The sequence below is a fragment of the Seriola lalandi genome, unplaced genomic scaffold, assembly GCF_002814215.2.
Source record: "Seriola lalandi dorsalis isolate HSWRI2012SDOR001 ecotype SW California unplaced genomic scaffold, Sedor1 jcf7180002054469, whole genome shotgun sequence".
NCBI lineage: Eukaryota > Metazoa > Chordata > Actinopteri > Carangiformes > Carangidae > Seriola > Seriola lalandi.
In genome coordinates, this window is record NW_019525022.1 from 1,344,604 (window position 1) to 1,365,274 (window position 20,671).

The window sequence follows — 20,671 nt, forward strand, 5'->3', positions numbered from 1 at the left end:
CGTGCGTGTGTGTGTGTGTGCGCGCGCGTGTGTGTGTGCGTGTGTGTGTGTGTGTGCGCGCGCACGTGCGTGTGTGTGTGCGTGTGCGCGCGCACGTGCGTGTGTGTGCGCGCGCGCACGTGCATGTGTGTGAGCGCGCGCCACACAGGACAGTCACCACTGATTACATCCCTCTTAGTCAATAGTGAATAGAGCACTCAGCCTGATAAGCAATCACCTCAATCAATACTAATGTTTTTAGTGTGTGTGCATTAGTGTGTGCTTGTGGATGTGTGTGTGTAGCTCCTAACATGTTGCTAATCTAGTCGGAGCTCATAGAGGATAAACATTTATTTACAGGCACGGTAAATCACAGATGCCTGTCGTCCCCTTTTTCTCCTCTCCTCTCTCTCTCTCGCCGTCATCCCTTTCTTCTCCTTCTGAAGAGCTCCCTCCTCACGCCGATCCTTTCATCTTCTCACCTCTTACCAATCAGCGTTCTTTTATTTTCCTTTCTCCCTCTCATCTCCCTTCGCCTCTTTGGCCTTCTTCGAGACAGTGCTCGAACGGCAGCCTAACCTTCAAAGAGCGTGATCATAGAGAGTCCATGCTCTTCCCATATAGAATAACACGCCCTTTAGTCAGGCTTTGGCAGCAGTATACAGTAAATGTCAAAGTTGGAGGCCCTGCTTTGGCACGCCCACACGTAATCCCCCAGAGAGAGGCAGAACGCTATGAAGAGAGGCCGAGTGGGAGATCTCCAGCTCATGTATGAATGTGTGTGTTAACCATTGTGTGTAAATGAATACACTTCTGCTTCACCCGTCAGGCCATGTACATATGATTATCGGCAGATTCACTTATGTGAGCTATTGTTTTTCCCAAGGGCGGAGTGAAGACCTTGAGGCAATGCTACCTCGGACTTTGCTTGGTGCGCTCGTAGGTCAGTCTGTTTCAACTTGAATCTTTGTTGTCGTTGACCTGATCGTGTGTTTGTGAGTCTTCAATACTTTCCACTTCCCCAGCCTGTCTGTATAACTCTCAGCTCCGAGCCCATTCCCTCCTACTGTAGACCTAAACCTGTACAAACAGACAGTAAATATGGATTTTGTTTTTTAAAGAATGCTAAGCAAATTCCTAAAACAGGTGGGCACTGTAGTTTTGAACAAACACTACTCAAACAGGTGTAGTAGTCAATTTGTCTGGGACTATTTTCATCTGTGGATTTGGTGTGTGAGGGAGCATTTTTTCGTATGGGCATGGGTAGGACATGAGACTGACTCATACTCATACTGCGATCATGTGAAGGTTGGCAGGATAACTGCTAATACCTTCTTCTGTGTTTCATTCGTCAAATACATAGTTCAAAAGCACTTTGATAGAGTTGGTTCTTTCAGATTTCCCCAGCACTTTCCGGCTGCCTGCCACTAAGTGACAGAAACCTCCGCTGCACTTTACTCCTGCCCTGCGCTCTCTGCCTGATCTCATGGTGCAGCTTGCTCGTGTACAGAGGACCTCAGAGTCTCTTGACTTTTCCCCTACCTGCCGCTGACAATGAAGCAAGTCACCAGGAAGATTAGGAGAACGATTCCCCCAGCGATAGACACAGCCAGGATGGTGGACTGGTTAGGGTCCCCGATCGCCAAAACATCTATACAGGAGACGGAGAGAACACAGTGGATTAGTAAAACAAGCGTAAACGAGGATGAAATGAAGCCGAGGATGTTTTCCGCCGGAGTAAAGTTAGGGATGAAAAGACTTAGGGAGGCTGGGAGTTCAAAAAAAAAAAGAAAAAAAAAAGACAGCAAGAGAGATGGTGAATGCGGCGGGGGAAAGAGGGAGAGAGAATGAAATATGATAGCAATAGAAAAGGAGATAAAAGACAGAGGTTGAAGGAGAGGGAAAAAGAGAGAGCGGCAAACGGGTAAAAGAGAGAGAGGGAGGTGGGTGGAATAGTAAGTAAGGTCCTTGATGAAAAGCGCTCTCCCTCTCTGCATTGCCTATGAGGGTATGAGAGTGGACGTGAAAACCATTCCCATTCGGCTGCGCTGTCCAAATGGATATGTTAACATTGCACATAACAAGGCTACCGCCGAGAACTTTCTGCAAAGAGGCATCGATTTTTACGCCACACCTATCGAGCCATTACTCAAAACAAATACCCCATTTATCTGGCTTAGCTAAGCATGAGCGGATACGTGTGTCTGTGTGTGTATGTATACATGAATGCCCGTGTGTGTGTGTGTGTGTGTGTGTGTGTGTGTGTGTGTGTGTGTGTGTGTGTGTTGGAGGCAAATTAATGCCTCTAGGCAGGCACAGATAAGCATTGATCCCCTATTACATTTACTGGCACACACATACACAGCCTTCTTTAACAATCAATAGAATTGATCTGATTAGATAACCTTGATATGATTGCTATGGGGTCAGCTGAATCTGGCAGATTTTACAGGACTGAACTTGACCGTGAACCTCCCGTGTGACGGAGCTCTACATATATCAGTGATACCCAACCTGAGTTCCACACAGTAAGTTGCAGGTCACAGTCACATGCCAGATATTTGCTGCAGGACAAGAATAGAAACCCAGCTTTGAATTCCTTTTATTGATTATTAAAGGATTAGTAGGCTAATGTGTGCCTGTTGTACGCCACATACACAATCTTTAGTGCAGAGCTATACATTAACTGATTTATCCCCCTCTGCTCTGCCCGTCTGGGGATCAATGCTCACTTTGAGGAGCACATTACGAGGCCTCTAAAGCAGAAAATCCCAGAACACATAATGAAGAGATAATGAAAGTGGATGACAGCAAACAAAGGAGAAAAGGACGAGTGACAGAGAACTTGAAAACATCATAGCACAGACACAACATGGTTTGCCCAGAGCTGTGTATCCCCACTGGCCTGGATCAAATCCCAGCATAGATTTCTCTTTGGTGTCTCCTTTTCCTCTTTCATTTCTAAATTTAAGTGGCCAGTCTCCTTTCAGCAAGGAAAAAAAAAAGAAAAAAAAGAAGACGACAAATGCTGCTCTGCACAGATCACTGCTGTTACAGTATAGTTTCAGGAGGGCAGAATAAAACCTGTCTTCAAATATGAGTCATCCAGGTAGTAAGCTGTCCAGGCAAATTAATTCACCAAATGCCAACAAAATAGCAGAGGATGCCAGGTGTTTTGTATTCATCGCTGTTATCATGATTTATGACTGCTGTAAACTTCTCCTGCCCTTTAGATTTTGCTCCTATGGTCGGAGCTCACAATCCGGCAATCCAAGTTTTTCCTTTGTTGCGAAATTGGGTTGTCTCCTATCACCTGCTATGTATTCCAGGATGCTTTTCAGCGTTCAGATACGTAGACAGCCTGTGAGGCTGCCAAGGTTTCTTTGTCTGACAACGGAATTGAAAAAGCCGTTTGAATGAAAAGTGAGCTATTTTTTAACCATCCAGTGGATTGATCTAAACTGCAGGAGAGCAAATCAGGCTCTTATTGCACTTGATATCAAATTGCGGTACTCTTTGCTCTGCTGTTAATGTTTGTGTTTCTTGTTCACCTGCACCATTCGCCACGAATATGGATTTCTTGTGTTAACACTATAGACTTGTTTGTAACTCTTTTCAGTGCAGCCACTGCCTGTTATTCCAGTCTTCAGCTGACAACCACAGGGAAAAACAGGAAACTGTAATTATTTACAAAAACAAACATTTATTAATAATCTCTTTACCTTCATGGCTGGTTTCCAGTTCGATCTCGCCACCATAGCTCCCATAGCCGCCGTCGGTTCGAGCCCTGACCCTGAACACGTAGGTGGTCCCTGGTTTCAGCCCATCCACGGTCATCATGTTGGAGCGAGTCTTCAAAACTGTGTAGTTCTGCTCCCGCTGGTTCTGAAGTGGAGGGAGGGGTGAGAGGAGGCGAGAATTAAATACTAAGTTCAGTCGATAATATTAAATGTCAGAGAAGTAAAACGATTGTGGATAAGAAAAGGGCCGAGAATATAGATACACTCTGAAGGGTTATATAAAGAGGAATTGACTGTGATATCGAGAGACAGGGACAAAAAAAAGTCTGAAAATAATAGAAACCTCAAATTGTTGAATTTAAATGTCTCCAGGGGCCAAATACACCTCGCTAAGTTTTCATTTGTTCATCACTAGACCATTTGGTCGCATTTATACATGAGCATCTGTCAAGTCCCAAATCTTATCCTCTCTACACTTGGGGGCAATATGCAGTTACTCAAGTCCTGCTACGCTTCATCCCTTGACTACCTTGTAGATGTGTGTGTGTGTGTGTGTGTGTGTGTGTGTTTATGTGCGTATGTGCGTGTGTGTGCGCGCACTTACAAATGTGTGTGTAGAAGGATGAATAAAGAATAAGTGTGTCTGTCAGTAAACTGATTCCCTGCAGAGAAGCTGATACTCTACCTAATGGAAGACACTCTACAACATGGAATAACACTATTTTACTGCTAATGCCTGCTAACACACACACACACACACACACACACACACACACACACTCAGGCTTAATTTCATCACCTTGGCCGTGTTTTACGAGGTTTGTTCGACAGATGTGTGGTTAATTGGCTTGGTGTGAGCAGTAGGGGAGACATGAGGGAGAAGGCAATGGAGACGGGGAGAGACAGAGAGGTTGAAGGAAGGAGAGAGTGATGTTTGTGATGAACGAGTCATTAAAGACATGCCCTGAGGCTAAACCCATAATCCTACGAGCCTCCATGACATGTAGATGAAGAGAACAAGAGGAGCAAAGCACATTAAACACATTGCGCTAAAATGTTTGGAAGGGCTAGCCTGGCTCTGTCCAAGAGAAACAAAATATATCTGCTTCACCTCTAAAGCTCACTGATTAACACGTAATTGCAGTTTGTTGATCCAGGCAAAAACCAAATTGTAAGAATGACAAATTGCCATGAAGTTGTCCACCGAGATTGATGTAGAGATGCAAGACTGTGATGATTAAGCTGAACTGTAGGCTACAGCACAAGTTAATATAAAAGTTAATATGCAAGAATCCAACGTGGGATGCCAGTTTTGCAAAGAGAGCTTGAGATGATTATTTTTTAAAACACATAAACCTAGAGAGCCGTCATTGCATGCAGCCTTCCTATTGGTTGGTTGGTTGCTAGATGTAGGTCATAGCAGTAGTCACATTGTGAGATAGGTCACTCTTAATTTCTCACCCTCAGAATTTTGTCAAGACTGTGACAACGGCCCTCTTTGGCACAGGGTGATTTAGGACCACTGTTTTACCCAAAGATATCTCCCAATCTGTTGTTTGGGACAGCCTAAAGTCACACACGCCTCTGCTTCATATTCACCGCACAGAAGCGACAGTGATGTCAATCTTCTCATCTAAATCTTGATGAAGAGCAAATAAGTTTATTTCTCAAAATGTCAAACTTTTCCTTTAAAATTGTGGGACTCGCAAAAGACACATTTGTACACTTAACATAATCCAAACTGATGGCATCTTTTCCAGTTTCCTCTCTGGTAATTACCCACGTCCTAGTGGAGTGCCTCTTTGAGTGTGTGTGTGTGTGTGTGTGTGTGTGTGTGTATGTGTATGTGTATCTCTCTCACCTTCTCATAGTAGATGACCTCATACTCCACTATCGCCCCGTTGGGTCTCTCCGGACCCTGCCAGGCCAAAGTCACGCTGTCCTTGCTCCGCCTCTCCTTCAACACTACGCTCACTGTAGGAAAACAAAGAACGAGAGGTGAAAGTGTGAGAAACAAAGAGAGAGTCCAACGAGATGTCAAATAAAAGCATGAAAAGAGTCAGTGAGAGAGAGAGAGAGCGAGCGAGCGAGAGTTCAGATTGATACCTTCTGTGTTATAATGAGACGACCCATATTTAAAATGTGTGTCATGTAATTTCGCTAATGAGCGCGTTTACAAGGTGTTTTATAACGTGTGATTACATTGGTCTACGATGTGCGTATGTGTGACATGTGTGACTTGTGTGTGTATGGTGTGTGTGTGATCCGCTCGTGTTATTTACGTGCAAACCCAAAATCCTGCGACCTCCATCCTTCCTCCCCACATTGGGGCACGTGCTTGTGTGGGTTGAAAGTGTGTATTTGCATGTGCTTGTGTATGTACAAATATGTGTGTGTGTGTCTGACACGCGGTAGTGGAGAGTAGCATGTGTGACGTGCGGATCTTAATGAGGTTAACAACCTCCTACATCCCTTTCACCTATTCCCCCCCTCTTGTTATTACACACACACACACACACACACACACACATCCGTAGCGCGAGGCCTATTAGTCATCACCACCCTGTCATATGCGCTTCCCTTGCATGCAATTTCCCACAGTCCCACACTGTGAAAGATGCACATATGATTATATATGCGCGGGGAGAGGTGCAGAGGTGTCATTTTGTGGCATCAGAGTGATGGAGCACAGCAGTGATTTTACAGTTGTCATGTAAAAGCCTGATACTATCAGTGAGGACACCGCAATCAGGAGACAATTTTGAAAAATACATGCTTTGCTTTTCTGCAAATTCCTAGTTCAGGCTGACGAGTATGTTCTTCCCCAGAGGATTTTTTTCTTTCTTATCAGCCTTTAAAGGCGGATATCACTGAAATCCTGCAGAATCCTATCCTCTCAAGTTTTTCCTGCAATCTAAATCTGAAAATACCCCGCCACACATAGAGATTATACCATGAAAGAACCGAACCATCTGTGTCAACAAATTCAGTTTTTTCCACATTATGACTTAATACTTAAATTCATAGATTTTGGTGCTTTTTATTTTTTTTTTTAAAGGAATGACATTACCTGCGGTAAGTGAGTATGTTCTCACCTGTCTGTGACGTGGTGACATTGATGACCACCGTTCCTCTAGGTGTTGGGCTTAAGTCTGACACTCCATTCTGGCTCTCAATAGTGAAGCTGTAGTTGGAGTCCGGCTGCAGGTCAGTGACCAACACGGTAGCCGAGGACAGACCAAACTGCCGGGGGACAAAATGGACGCTGCTACCACATGGTGTGCACTTCCTGCCATCGCCGGAGCACTTCCTGCAGTGGAGGCTGTAGGTGATGTCTCCTCGGCCACCCGTTTCTCTGGGTGGCGACCACTCCAAGGTCACGCAGGTCTCATTCACTGTGGAGATGGGGTTCTCTGGGGCAGATGGAGGACCTGAGGTGAGAAACAGGAATAGATTTATAGATTTATTTCTCTCCACTTGAAAAAAGTATTTTTTTCTCACTTGAAATAGAAAAAAAGGCATTTGGTGTATTCTTGAGGCCTAATAAACATATTTAAAAGAATACTCCACCTATTTAATTCACTGTTGTAACATTGTCAGACTCACAATAGACAGAAAGATGAAAAAAAATTATCAAAATTGATGCAACAGAACCAGAGATGTGTTCTTTTTTATTGGACACAGTGCCATTCAACTGCTGACAGTTTGGTCAGAGATTCAGGTGTGTTTTGCTCGTAGCAGCTAATGTAGCCTTGAGCTGGTAACCTCAAACAGAGATGAGGAGTGGGCTACAGAGGTCTGCTTATTTCTTTTTAACTCCACAGCACAAGATATTCTTCAGACCAAACCAACGCCCTCTCAAGTGATTACTGCAGGCAATCTTTCAGATTTTGTGCAGCTCCCTCCGGAGCCAGAAAAGGCTCTTTTTCACTCTTAAAGTGCGACTCCACAGCACTACTAGTGGTCAAAACTACACATGGCACCTTTAATGTCGTAAAAAACGAGACAGGCACTCATTTGAAGAGTGATTTTACTATATATGGCTCACTGTACCAACTAAAACCATGCTATCCCAGCATGCATCTGGTGAGAAGTATGATACGGCCCAAACAAGTCAGTGTGTCTATTGCACCACTTCTTATTCCATCACTCTCGACTGATGGAGGTTTTTTTTTTGTTTTTTTTCCCCAAATGCACATTCTCTAGAATTCTCTAAACGTGCATTGTCTTCATGTTCATCACCAAATTTATAGAAGTTTCTATTAAGAACAGAATTCACATTGATTAAATTAAAAATGAATTAAACTGACTCCAGCCAGAGGGCGGACACTTCGTGCTCGATTAATGATTGGTTTTGGAAAGGACAGTGATTAAAAGAGCTCGGCTGATTGTAAATGTGACGGTATGACAATATATTACACTTGTGAAGTTTGAATCCATCTTTAAAGAGATTTCACATGATGTTAAATAGTAGACTGCTGGCTGCAGGGAGGTTTTTTCTTTTACCATGTGAAGTTAACTGATACTCTTTGGGGCTGCACTGCAGACAATAAATAGTAACTGGACAATGATCTATAGAAAGTGCCCAAAGTCATTTTCTCATGAGTCAGGTACATTTTATGATTTAGAGCGGTTAATAATGCTCTGAACTTCAGCTGGAATGATTAGTGTGTCACAGAGGCAGAGTCCAAAAAGTGTCAGTAATCATCTTCCAGGAAGCTGAGACAGAGCGACACTCAAATGCTCTTTATTATACATTTAGATGAGGCGTGTTAATTTTACATACATTCATAAAAATGTATAGAATTATTAACTTCGGACTGAAGAAGCATTTTGTCTCTGAATAAATATTGATAGTGATATTTTTATTGTGCGTACTCACAATGAAAGATGCCAGACAAAAGGAAATATGACACATCATATTCAGTAGCGTGTGTGTGTGTGTGTGTGTGTGTGTGTGTGTGTATACATAATTCAAAGAGGTATCACCCTCCCAGCCCTCTGCATTGGCAACCGTGCTGTGTCACCACAGAGCTCCCGTTCAGATGTACGAGCCGGATGTGTTTCATTTTCCACACAGTGCTGTAGTTTTACTAAACAGCTTGTTCAACTACTTGTATAATAATCAAGTAATAATTAATTATGTCTACATCTGGGCCTTTTCTGTGCTTTTTCATCGGCCGCTCAGTAAATATTGCCAGAATGGACACTTTGAGCGAACCACAAACATGCATTTGCCATGTCATTATTCGCTGATTATTGTTGCTCACAGCACGGTATGACGCAGGTATCTCAACCGTATGGAAATTTGGCAGTAGATGCCCATTCAGCCTGACATCTCATCAGGCCCTGGCTGAGCAGTGAGCCCCAGGGGTCCCGTCGGCAGAGCCTGGGACTTTTCTGATTAGCCCTCCCAGTGGCGAGCCTCTCTGAAGTGCGGGAGTGATGGGGGATAGCTGGGCGTGGGCATCAGGGGATGGAGGCCATGCTGGGGATAATTGAGGCTGTCCGTCATAGATCTGCTGAAAGGGTGTGCTGACTTATCACGGTAATTCTGCCTTTTTCTCTTCTCCATCCCCCCGCTTCCCTAGGCCACACTTAACTGTCCGTCATCATCGTTTCTACTGATCGGCCTTTTATGACAGTTAGATTATATGCCTCTGATAGTCCACTAATTCCCCTGCTGTTCTATTCTTTGCCTGTGTCTTAAGTGTCATTCTCCATATCTCTCCATGACTAATTCTTTCACCTTTTCTCCTTATTTTCTCATTTTCTCCCCTCGATCCTCCTTAGTGCTCTTCACCAGTCTGGAGAGCATGTGTGTGCGTGTGTGCCCATACATATTTGAACAAACCGTTACTCATTTCCAACTGATAACACCTGTCACATCTCACCTGCTACAACGATTAATGAGTGTAATCTACCATAACCTGATAATGGGTTTGGGTATGTGTGAGAGTGTGAGTGTGTGAGTGTGTTCTTCCATATTTTTCTAGTTCAGTCTCCCTCTCCCGCCATGTCACTGTTCTTTCCCACCCCCACATCCCTCCGCCTACCTCAATCCATTTCCTCTCTGCCCCTGTCTTTCGCTCAGTCTTCCCTTCCTAATCCTTTCTACTCTCCTCCGCCTCTGTTCATGAGGACGTGGTCCGATCCCTCTGGCTCTTTGTGTGTGTGTGTGTGTGTGTGTGTGTGTGTGTGAGGCAGAGAAAGAATAAGAATCATCATCAACTTTCTACCACAGTATCACTCATATCAGTGTTCGCATCTGAGATATCTAACTAACAGCCGTGTATGTATGCATGTGTCTGTGTGTGTGTGTGTGTGTGTGTGTGTGTGTGTGTGTGTGTGTGTGTGTGTGTGTGTGTCGTCCGTATGTATCTCTACTGTTGAGTAAACCACTAGCAAATGAAGAGGAGGAAAATGCATGGATGGATGATAAATAAATGAGCAGAAATCAACCATGTGATATAAATTCTTACAGGAATACACAGCAGACTCGTAAAAATGAAATGTAATCCAATCATTGTAACTGTAAGCCGTTTTACAACATGAAAATATAAACATCCGAATGCAAATATTTGTATGCAGCATGGTGTCCAATTAGCCTCCATCTTTCTAACTGTGTTCGTGGCTCGTACGATGTGTCTGAGTTTATCCCAGTGTTCGTCTCACTCACGTGTGCAGGCCATTGAGCGCGGGTCCGTCTCAGCTCGGTAGAAACTCTTCTCACAAACGCACTCGACCGCTTGCTCCTGCAGGGACGAGCTGTGAGGAGGACATTTGGTGCAGTAGGCGTCCGTGGCCGAAGCTTTGTAGGTGCCAGGTCTGCATGCTGAGCAAGGACACAGACAAACACACGGGGTTAGAAGGTGCCGCAATGCAACCACACACATGCCGGTCGATAAACATCAACCTTAAAGACCTCAATGACTTCTTAAAGTTTTTTGAAAAAGAGCGAGGAGCTGCAAATGCTTTCAGCGGTCAAAACTGTAAGGCCACAAGCTAGAACGCCATGGTCTAAGAGTAAAGTTTTTCTTTATTGCTGGTGTTTTGACACTTTTTTTTTATTTTCCCTCTCCATACACCTTGGAAGGACAGTAGTGAAGTCGTGCCAGATATCCCTGCTCGGCTGCAAATGCTTGTAGGGATAATTTTGGGTTATTAGAAGTCGGTTCTTATTTTCATAGTTTCATAGCCGTCATTTCTGTCGGTTACTGTAACATCACACTTGCCAAAGCAATTGGTGATTACTGGGAATCCAGCAACATTGCTGAAAAGAGAGAAGAAACACGAGTAATGAGATGATTAAAGAGGGTTTATACAAACGCGAATGGTTTTCTTGTTCAGCTTCTACCCACCATAGCTACTAATGTGCAGTTATTACAGAGATTTTACCAGGGTTAACTATTGTTTTACTTCCAAACTAGGTAGCTTGTTGGCTTGTTCATTATTTTATTTGACCGTCTGAATGGTTGTGCTTCTTTCCATATCTGATTTTGTTGAAGAGTGTTTTCAAATCACAGAAACTGGCCTGATAAGTGGGGAGGGAGAGGATGGCCAAGGCCAAGGTTGTAATAAATCAGATTTCTCCTTTGAGCTTGTGTGAAAATAAAGGCGAATCACAAGAGCACGGGAGTAAGGAAGAACAGAGACTCAAAAAGGTAGAAAATGTACAGTAATACAAAATGACACGAGGAGTTCTATGCTCCAAGAGGTGCACCACAGATTGATAGGTCACACAATGTGCCATGCAGCACCCATGGCAAAGAACAAGAAAACAAAGTTTGATTTAATCTGTTGTGACGTTGTGTCTAATTGAGATCCTTTAACATCATACGACCACAGGGTTGTACAGTACGATGACGTAGTGCAACAGGAGATCAACTGCCGTTCCTGTTATGGCGCTAGATCTTCAGGCAACTGGGGGGGGGGGGGGGGGGGGGGGTGGAATACACACAGCCACAGTCACAGCAATAGTCACAATAACACAATATGATTATTTCTATGGCTGTTACATTGGCTGCATATTAGTCATTATGTGGAGTCATAAAACTGGGGAGGGAAAACTGTGTTACCGCTCAAAAGCAGCAGCATGCTGAAATAGACCGGGGAGTTGAATGATTTCCCTTTTGCATCCTCGGCACGAAAATGGAATTCCTGACTTTCCCTTTGGTAATCTGAATATAGATTACGCATGTATTTATTTATACATTCATAGGCCTGGTATTCCCATCCACACCAGCCTTTTCTGCCACGGTGGTAAATCGTATTGCAGCGCACAAAAACCCCATGTAAGGAAAATGAGGGTGTCTCAAATGCTATTCGATACATGCCCCGTGTGTGTTTGTGTTTTTGTGTGTGTGTCTGTGTGTGTGTGTGTGTGTGTGTGTGTGTGTGTGTGTGTGTGTGTCTGTGTGTCTGTGTGTGAATAGGTTGGATCAATGATGCGATACAATCCGCCAGGTGCTGATTGCATGTTCGTATGCTGAGCGCTTGTGTGCGAGAAGGTGTTAAGTATGCGGTGTGTGTGCGAGTGAGTGAGTGAATGTGTGTGTTCACTTGCTGATTGCTTGTGCTGGTGTTGAAGGTCACGGATTTAATCAAGCTACACGTCACTCGTCCCAGTAAGGTTGTAAATTATCACGCTAACACACACACACACACACACACACACACACACACACACACACGTAAGTACACAGAACCACACATATTTCCGACGCCGTAGTTAACCTGCGGATACAGGGATGGAAACGTGGCCTGAAAGTAGTGTGTTTCTCAGTGTGGAGGTAAGTTCTTCCACCTGGACGCTGAGCTCACTCGCTCACATACAGACAGTATTTTTAGGCAAATCATTCATCATAGGGGAACAAAGTCCACTAGCACAATCCCCAACAGACCCCAGAGAACACTGGAGAAGGTGTGTGTGTGTGTGTGTGTGTGTGTGTGTGTGTGTGTGTGTGTGTGTAAAAGAGAGGGAAAGAAAGGAAGGAAAGAAAGAAAAAGAAAGGGAGTGATAATTCTCAAAGGGTTTCTGCTTTCTTTCCTCCTTGCTGTCAACTTCCAAGGTAATGGGTGCCTATGTGCTGCGCTGGTGACCGTGTGCGTGCGTGTGCGTGCGTGTGTGTGTGTGTGTTCCTGTTGGCTGGGTTGTACGAGCAGGTTGGGAAAGCAGCTTTTCTCCGGGGACGTTTCATCCGGTGAGTCCTGGCTCCGGGCGCTGGCCAGCCACAGAGGCACAAAGGACCCCGGCGCTAGAGGACAGACAGGGCGCCCCATGCCAGGCCTGGCGTCCGAACAACTGCCTGATCAAAAACTTTGTGCAAGAACAGGGACTTGGCTGCTTCGAGTGGAGCTTCCCTCTCTTGATCTGCTGTTTCCTACTCTGCTTTACCACCTCGTTCTCACTCCAGTTTCTCTCTCAAAGTCCCCCTTTTCCTTCTCTCTCTCTTTCTCTCCTCCACTTTTCTTCTTTTTTTTTTCCTCGAGCTACTCCCAGTGTCTGCCCCATGGGAAATGTGTTACTTCACTTGGTTCCCTTATGATTAATGATTTACCATCGGTATGAAAAAGGGACAAGAAGGCTGAGGAAGTAAGACAGTGCTCACATAAACACAGACTTGCACACGAAGCAGACACACAGGAGAGTAAAAGTTTAGTCACAAAAGCTGTGTCGTCGAACTATGAGCTAACTCCGAATTTGCATCATCCGCGAAGTAACAGTTTACAATGCCGTATATAGGGTGTGTGTGTGTGTGTGAGAGAGATGTGTGTATGTGTTTCTCCTAAAGACAAAGAGTGGCCTCAGATCCAGTGTCTTATTAAATATTCATCCGGTCACCAGAGAGACTCAGTGTATTTATGCCAATCGATAGCTCTTAGATATGATATAGTACTGCCACTCAAGACACACCCTCAGTCACCACGCACTGATTGAGAAGGGAACAGCCCAACCGTCTCCTCTGGGACAACACTGTACACTCTGAGCTGATTGAGTTCTCTTCTATTCTATTTCTAGTCTGTTTTTTAGGATCGCAACCTCTGATTATTTTCTCCCACTGATTATGAAATGTCTAAAAAATAATTAAATTAGCCCATTACTGTTTCTCACTCCACAAATACATGTGCTTAAAGCTGTACTAATCAATACGTTTGGGTCAAATGACTGTGTGTTATGTAAAGGGTTGATCGTACTGAAGAATTCTCAGCCAACTTTGGAGCTCCTCTCAGCTCTACAGAGCTTATCAGCCTTCTAACCCTTAATTCATCGCCTCGCACAGTTAGTGCTGCTTTTGCTTGTTTCAGTCAACCATCACTGCAAAACCCATAAACATAAAACAAGAAAAAGCTTTTGCCTGAAAAAATGATGAGATTGATGATGATCAAAATAGCAGTCAGACTTTTCTAACTTCCTGTCGATGACAGATTCTAGTCAACGCACTTTTCTTTCTCACTCGCTGTCCTCAGTTCAAATTTATTCTATTACATGAATGTGATTTATTAGAACCTCCACAGAGCAGGGTCCAAAATTAACTGCTCTCTGAGGAGTAGAGAGTCTCTTCCTTACACACACACACACACACACACACACACACAGGCAAAGGCACAAGGTACTTTTACACATGCAGCCTCTACAGTTCATTTAAATACAGTCATGTTTAAGGGGTCATGTTTAAGTATGGAGCCAAGTCACTGCGATCCACAAGGCTGCTGCTAAATTCCAGATCGGCATACTCACCAAAAGCTATTGCTGTTGTTAAATCTGTGTTAATTCTGTGATGAGCTGCGCGCGTGTGACTTTAATATGTGTGTTAATGGTTACGTCATTTATGGAGTTTCTCGTGTGAACGTCAGAAGCTGACGACTGTGCCTGAAGAGTTCAGGAAATGTGTTCGGTTGACGTTTGAAAGGGCGCCCGTACAGATTCACACACAGGCACGCACACACACACATGGAAACACAAACCCCGACATCTGAAAATTGTAGTCATTACACTCTAATTACATTCCAGCAGGCGGCTCTGTGTGTGTACGCAAAATCACATCAGCTGCACTTTTCTGAAACAAACACTTCCTCCTCTGCCTAGCTGTGAGCTTCCTCCTCTCCTCCACTTCTCCTTCAAATGCTCTCGCTAGTTCAACTCCGTTCCCTTGCTTTCTGCTGCACTTGGTTCAAGTCAAACATTGGATCCTTGCCGGCTTTACCATAAAGGGCAGAAAGAGGAGAGAACTCTGTGTTTATGTTTGTCGACGGGTGGGTGAGGGTATGGCAAGGGTGTGTGTGTGTGTGTGAGTGTGTGTGTATGCATGTGTGTGTCCTTTTGAGAGGGAAGTTGTGTAAAGCTCGTTGGCCCAGGGGAGACGAGCTCCATAATGGTCACCATGGCAACAGGCTTTCAAGATGGAACCCTTCTAGTACCCCTCGAGTGCCACAGCTCCTGGAGCACAGAGCTGCTTGTTTGTGTGCGTGCGTGCTTGAGTGTGTGTGTGTGTGTGTGTGTGTGTGTGTGTGTGTGTGTGTGTGTGTGTGTGTGTGTAGGCTACCCAGGCATTAGTTGAGGCCAGCTACTTAAAAATTGATACATCAAGCGTCAGTGGAGAAATCTGATGAGATTGAATCTGACGTCCTTTACGGCCACCGGGGTCGCATCTGTATGTGTGTGTTTGTGTCTGTTTGCGCTCGTGTGTACATGCCCGTGAAACATGCTTTCAGTCGAATTGGCACGACCTCATGCTAAACAAACTTCGGGGCAAAGTTGAAAAAGAATGTTAAACCTTGCATGTGAAAACATACACATTTAGATGCGAATAAAACACTGTATGCTATCCAGTGCTTCACAGTGTGACTGATGTTTATGTAAACATGTGATGGATTCACTGAACATTGATGTGTTAGAAGTGGAGCCTCTAAAAGCTGCAGGTGGACATGACACGTGTCTTTATTAACTGAGAGTGTGTTCCTGTCGTCAACAATGTCCCTTGTTGATAAGTGGAAGTAATATGTGTGTGCGTGCTTTTGTGTGCAATATGAGGTTCTGTTTATAGAGTAGAGAGCAGAGCAAAGTGCATTAGTGTGTGTGTGTGTGTGTGTGTGTGTGTGTGTGTGTGTGTGTGTTTGTGTGTGTGGTGATGAGGTTTGTGTGGAATAGAGATGTCAGCATCAGGGTCCAGCCCCCTACTGAGATCCTCTAATCCCCATTCGGAGTTCATAACAACCTTTAACACCATAATATTCACCATTACTACTAATCCTCTGAAACACACACACACACTCAGACACACAATTCCTGAGCAAGCAGTCCCGTGTGCTGTTCGTTCTTTCTTTCTTTCTTTCTTTCATAATAATATCTACCTATCATCCGTTCATTACCTGACATTGTTTGCTCTGCCTGAACAATAACACTGAGCTACATTACGTCTGGTCCCCTCTGGCACCATCATCTTTACAGGCGTTCTGTAAAAATAGTGGTCACCGCTAAAACCATCTGCTCATTTGTAACCGACAACATTCAACACACAAACAAACAAAACATCCGTGCGTCCACAAAAATCATCAAACTGTCTCTGTCACATCCTTTTTCCAGTGCTCCATACTAACATCCATCTTAAGTATAGATTATTATGATTCACGTGAAACGGTGGTAATCATAAGTCATCTTAAAATATATCGTCTCAAATCTGTTATAAAATGTAAAAACTATCAAATACGTTTCTCTTTGGGGGGTAAGAAATGAACATGGTTTTCCATCAGATACGGTAACTGCAATTATCTAGTACTGTCAAGTTTAATTTAGTTATTTGAAGGGCTTATTTGTAAATAGAAACAAATGCGACTGTTAAAACTCTTACCAAAAGGGTCACCTGTAAACTGCATTGAGGGGTTACTTGTTGCTGTGTGTGTGTGTGTGTGTGTGTGTGTGTGTGTGTGTGTGTGTGTGTGTGTGTGTGTGTGTGTGTATATATGCAAGTTTGAAATGCAATTTGATTATAATAGGCTGCAATCTACTGGGGACATACAGTATTCATGATTTTCAGGCTGGTGCTCACTGGTACAGAACGCCAGCAGTTTGGGTGTCTGCCTACCACTGCACTGGGATTCAGTGGAATACAAACAAACTTGAATTAACTTTGCTTTGATGACTGATTCCAATATTTGTTCACTCAATGTTGAACCACATTTTATTTCACGGATTTACTTTTTCCACTAGAATTGCCTTTCTCGCAAACAAGGGCAATTAAAAAAAAAAAAGTTTATATCATGTAAGGAAGCTATGGACCATACTGAAAAAAGGCATTTACAGGCATATAACTGCATAATTACAGTCGATTAACAAACATCACATGCTGAAAATATACAATAAAAAATTTATACCGACTGCCTTTTGATGTCTGTCATGGATATAAATCCTGCCAACTAAATCACAGATGTTGAAATAGCCGGTGAATACTTTTATTGTCAAATGTTTGTTGATTTGGTTCAAAGCAAATTGTCCCTCCAGTGTCATATTGAATCAGAATTTTAATAACTAGGCTTTAATAGTGATATTATTTTGTGTTTGTGTGTGATGTTGCTGAACATGATTAAATGGTAGAAACATTGGCCGAGGAGTTATTTTCGAGGCAGGATCACATGGCTGCGGAGTGGATGTCAGATATGAGCTGATTCCACACAGAAGATACAGGCCTCCATGACTGACATCTCAGGACTGACCCTTCCTGTCTTTATGGTATCTTCTGACTTCTCTGACACAAATACACATGGTCAGACCGGATATGAAATGGTGTGTGATGTCCAGTGTGTGAAGCACATGAGTACACTCACGCTGCTTTCTGATCTACTGTCTGTCCTCAGGATACCAGCCAATTACTGAGAGCAGGCCAAGGGGAACTATGGGATGAAGCTCCCCCTCTTTCTTCATTCTGTCCATATCTGTTTGTTTTTTTTCTCTGTTTCTGTTTTCTTCTCCCTCTGTCCGTCTCTATGTTTTCCCTCCTGTCTGTCTAGGTTGTATTTTTCTGAGTCCTTCCTGTCTTTCAGTCTGTCTTGCTCTCTCTCTCTCTCTGACCATCTCTACCTTATTCCCTGCGTTAGTGTGTGTGTATGTGTGTGTGAGAGAGAGAGAGACTGCCTTTGTATGTGTGTCTTATTTCCCAGTGGGCTGTCTGTCATACGTTGACCCTGACCTTCTCCAGAGCCCCTGCACAAATATTTACTCTCTCGCTGACAGGAACACACACACACACACACACACACACACACACAAACCCCTCCGAAAAAGAAAAAGAAAAATCACAGGGATAGATTTCTCAATTTCAGTGCAATTAAAGCAAACACACATCTACACAGACACACACTTTTCTCGTGGTAATCCAAGCTGATGGCTCTTTTAAACAGCCGTGATTATACTGCAGTCTAAAAACAGATTAAATAGATACCAGGTGCATGGGTGTTTCTGTGTGAAAGGGGTCATGGGCGAGGGACAGAAAGAGAGGGAGAGAGAGTGTCCATGACAGGACTATAGAAAGAGTCTTTTGGGAGTTTGCTTCACAGTCTGAATAACTTATTCTTCTGTCTGTTTTGCTATGAAGAAGAAAAAGCCAGAGGAACACAGAGATTCACAATCTCCTTTTGAACATAGCCAGACAGACCTATACACACAAAAACACAACACAACACAACACACACAAAGCACAAGTCTACGTACACAGATTCAAACTTTCACTATAACCGCACACACTCTCCCTCCCTAGACACACACGTAGCTGAAACATCTTCCATTAAAACCCAACCCACAGAGCTTTAACACACCATAAACACACACTCCCCAGATCTATGTATCTGTCTCCCCAGATACACTCCAGCACACACACACATACACATACACCCATCCCCACACACCAGTAAACGTGCCCGCATCGGCCGGCCCCGTGACCGGCAGAGTGTGTGTAGGAGGAGCACTGCACCTCCTTTCCTCACCCATGTTATTTTCAGTTCATCACTCTCAATAATTCATTCTCTCAGGCGGAGGAGTTGGAAAGGAGAGCCCCGTGCTTTTTTCTGTCACTCGCGCGCACACACACACACACACACACACACACACACACACACACACACACACACACACTCTCATACATGCACACAACACAGATGTGCCTGTTAAGTGGGAGGCCGTATTCTTGTCGTCCTTAGTCTGTGGGTTGGCAGTGGTCAGCTTCGTCAGTGAAAAAAAAAAGTACGCTAAATTGATAATGGCAGGAAAATAGTCAGTGGTTTATAAAGAGCTAACAAACACTAAAGCAAAGAAATGCTAAGGGTTATGTAAAATAACAGATGAAGAAGAATCTGCTGGTTTGTGTTTGTGTGTGTGTGTGTGTGTCTGTGTGTGTGTGTACAAATTGATTATGCATCTCTGTGAAAGTATTTATTCATGTGCGTCCCCAAGTGCCATCTACCACCTGACAGACACAGCATTACCTTGTTAACAAAGGAAAAAGTCCTTTCATATATAAAACTTTCCCTCGACCTTAAACACGTCCTTGACACCCCGGCACCCAGCGCCGTGCAGGAAGTCAAGGGTGTCACATACAAGAGTCCCCTCTTGGGGAAAATTGCCGCTGCATGTCCCTTTTGTGCGCTCCATAACAAGATCTGCACAGCTCAGCACCTGAGGAGCTTCTCAGTGTGACAAATAAATATTGACAAAACAATCAGATCTATGGGCGGATTGCCTTATGAAGAGCCTTAAATGTAATGACAAGCACAGACATCAATGGTTACTTTTATAAGAGCAATGGATGCAGCTGGGTGGCAGGGATCCATGAAGCGAGGAGATCTTAATGCCTGACATAAACGTTATGCTTTATGCTGTTATCTTTGGCCTCATTTATTATCAGCTTCATTTAAAATGATCAAGACCGAGATTATATTTTTGCGCACGAGTGTTAAACGTGACTTAAACTGGCACATTTTAGTGTTTCATTTAGCTGTAACTCACAGATTTAATTAATAAATTAATTTAATTTACTTTTCATTTTCAAAAATATTATGTTTTGGATTAGAGGTTTTCACAGTCTGTCTGACGTGTTCAGCGGACACAAGACGTCTTATTGTTTCTCTGATCACTTAAGATTCAGACGCCTGACGACTAAAATCCTTAATCCTGTTAAAATTTATAGTTTAAAATGACCAAGATCTCAAAAGTGTAACATAAAATATGTGTCTTAAAATTAGATTGAACATCAGTTTTCACCATTTCTGGCAGGCGACCACAGAAGGGGATATGACGCCTCTGACAGGCCACCAAATAAAAGGAACTGTTACCATGATTAAATTCACAGATTTTTGTAGGTTTATATAAACCTAAGTAATTTATATAATCACATGATATATAAGATAGGACTAGATAGGTCGTTTTTGAGACATTTTATTGCAGAAAAGTTACATATTACAGCTTTAATTGCCTCCATGAGCTGATGTCCAACTGCTGACCATGCGGATAAGCTGGTCAGATAACCTGGCCAAAATACAATGACTAAAATCCCATTGTTTTTAGAGCAGTACCACGCACCTGTCCCTTTTATCTCATGCTGAATCTCTGCCTCACGTCTCTGCAGCCACAGTAGAAATTTTCCATTTATATACTATAATAATGCAGCAGCTGGTCCAAACAAGCATATTCAAAAATGAGACATAATCTGTCGCATCTCTCATTAGATTCTGTCTAACCATTCTTTGGTCTGGCCAACGCTGGAGCTGAAAAGTCTATTTGAATTTTCTGAATGGTTCCTCTTGGCGTGTGGAATAATAGTGCAGCTGTACAGCATATGAAAGCAGCAACAAATTGGACTTTGACTGTGGCTACATCTGTACGTCGTGTTTGGAGCTGAGCAATAACGCAATAACTGTGCAACGCCAGCCCAATCAGTCTGACAGGCCGATCGTACATCTGG

At 43.5% G+C, this 20,671-nt stretch overlaps 1 protein-coding gene across 2 annotated transcripts in view; it reads right to left on the reverse strand.

The window, feature by feature from the left end:
- Positions 1-20,671, reverse strand: part of LOC111658880 (ephrin type-A receptor 3-like) — an 86,941-nt gene that overhangs the window by 32,823 nt on the left and 33,447 nt on the right. For both annotated transcript variants that reach the window (XM_023411557.2, XM_023411556.2), the window contains exons 6-10: positions 10,399-10,554; positions 6,815-7,150; positions 5,581-5,693; positions 3,702-3,864; positions 1,522-1,630 (exon numbers count right to left, since the gene is read on the reverse strand). In XM_023411557.2, coding sequence (XP_023267325.1) covers positions 1,522-1,630; positions 3,702-3,864; positions 5,581-5,693; positions 6,815-7,150; positions 10,399-10,554 — 877 coding nt within the window. The remainder of the gene's footprint in view (positions 1-1,521; positions 1,631-3,701; positions 3,865-5,580; positions 5,694-6,814; positions 7,151-10,398; positions 10,555-20,671) is intronic.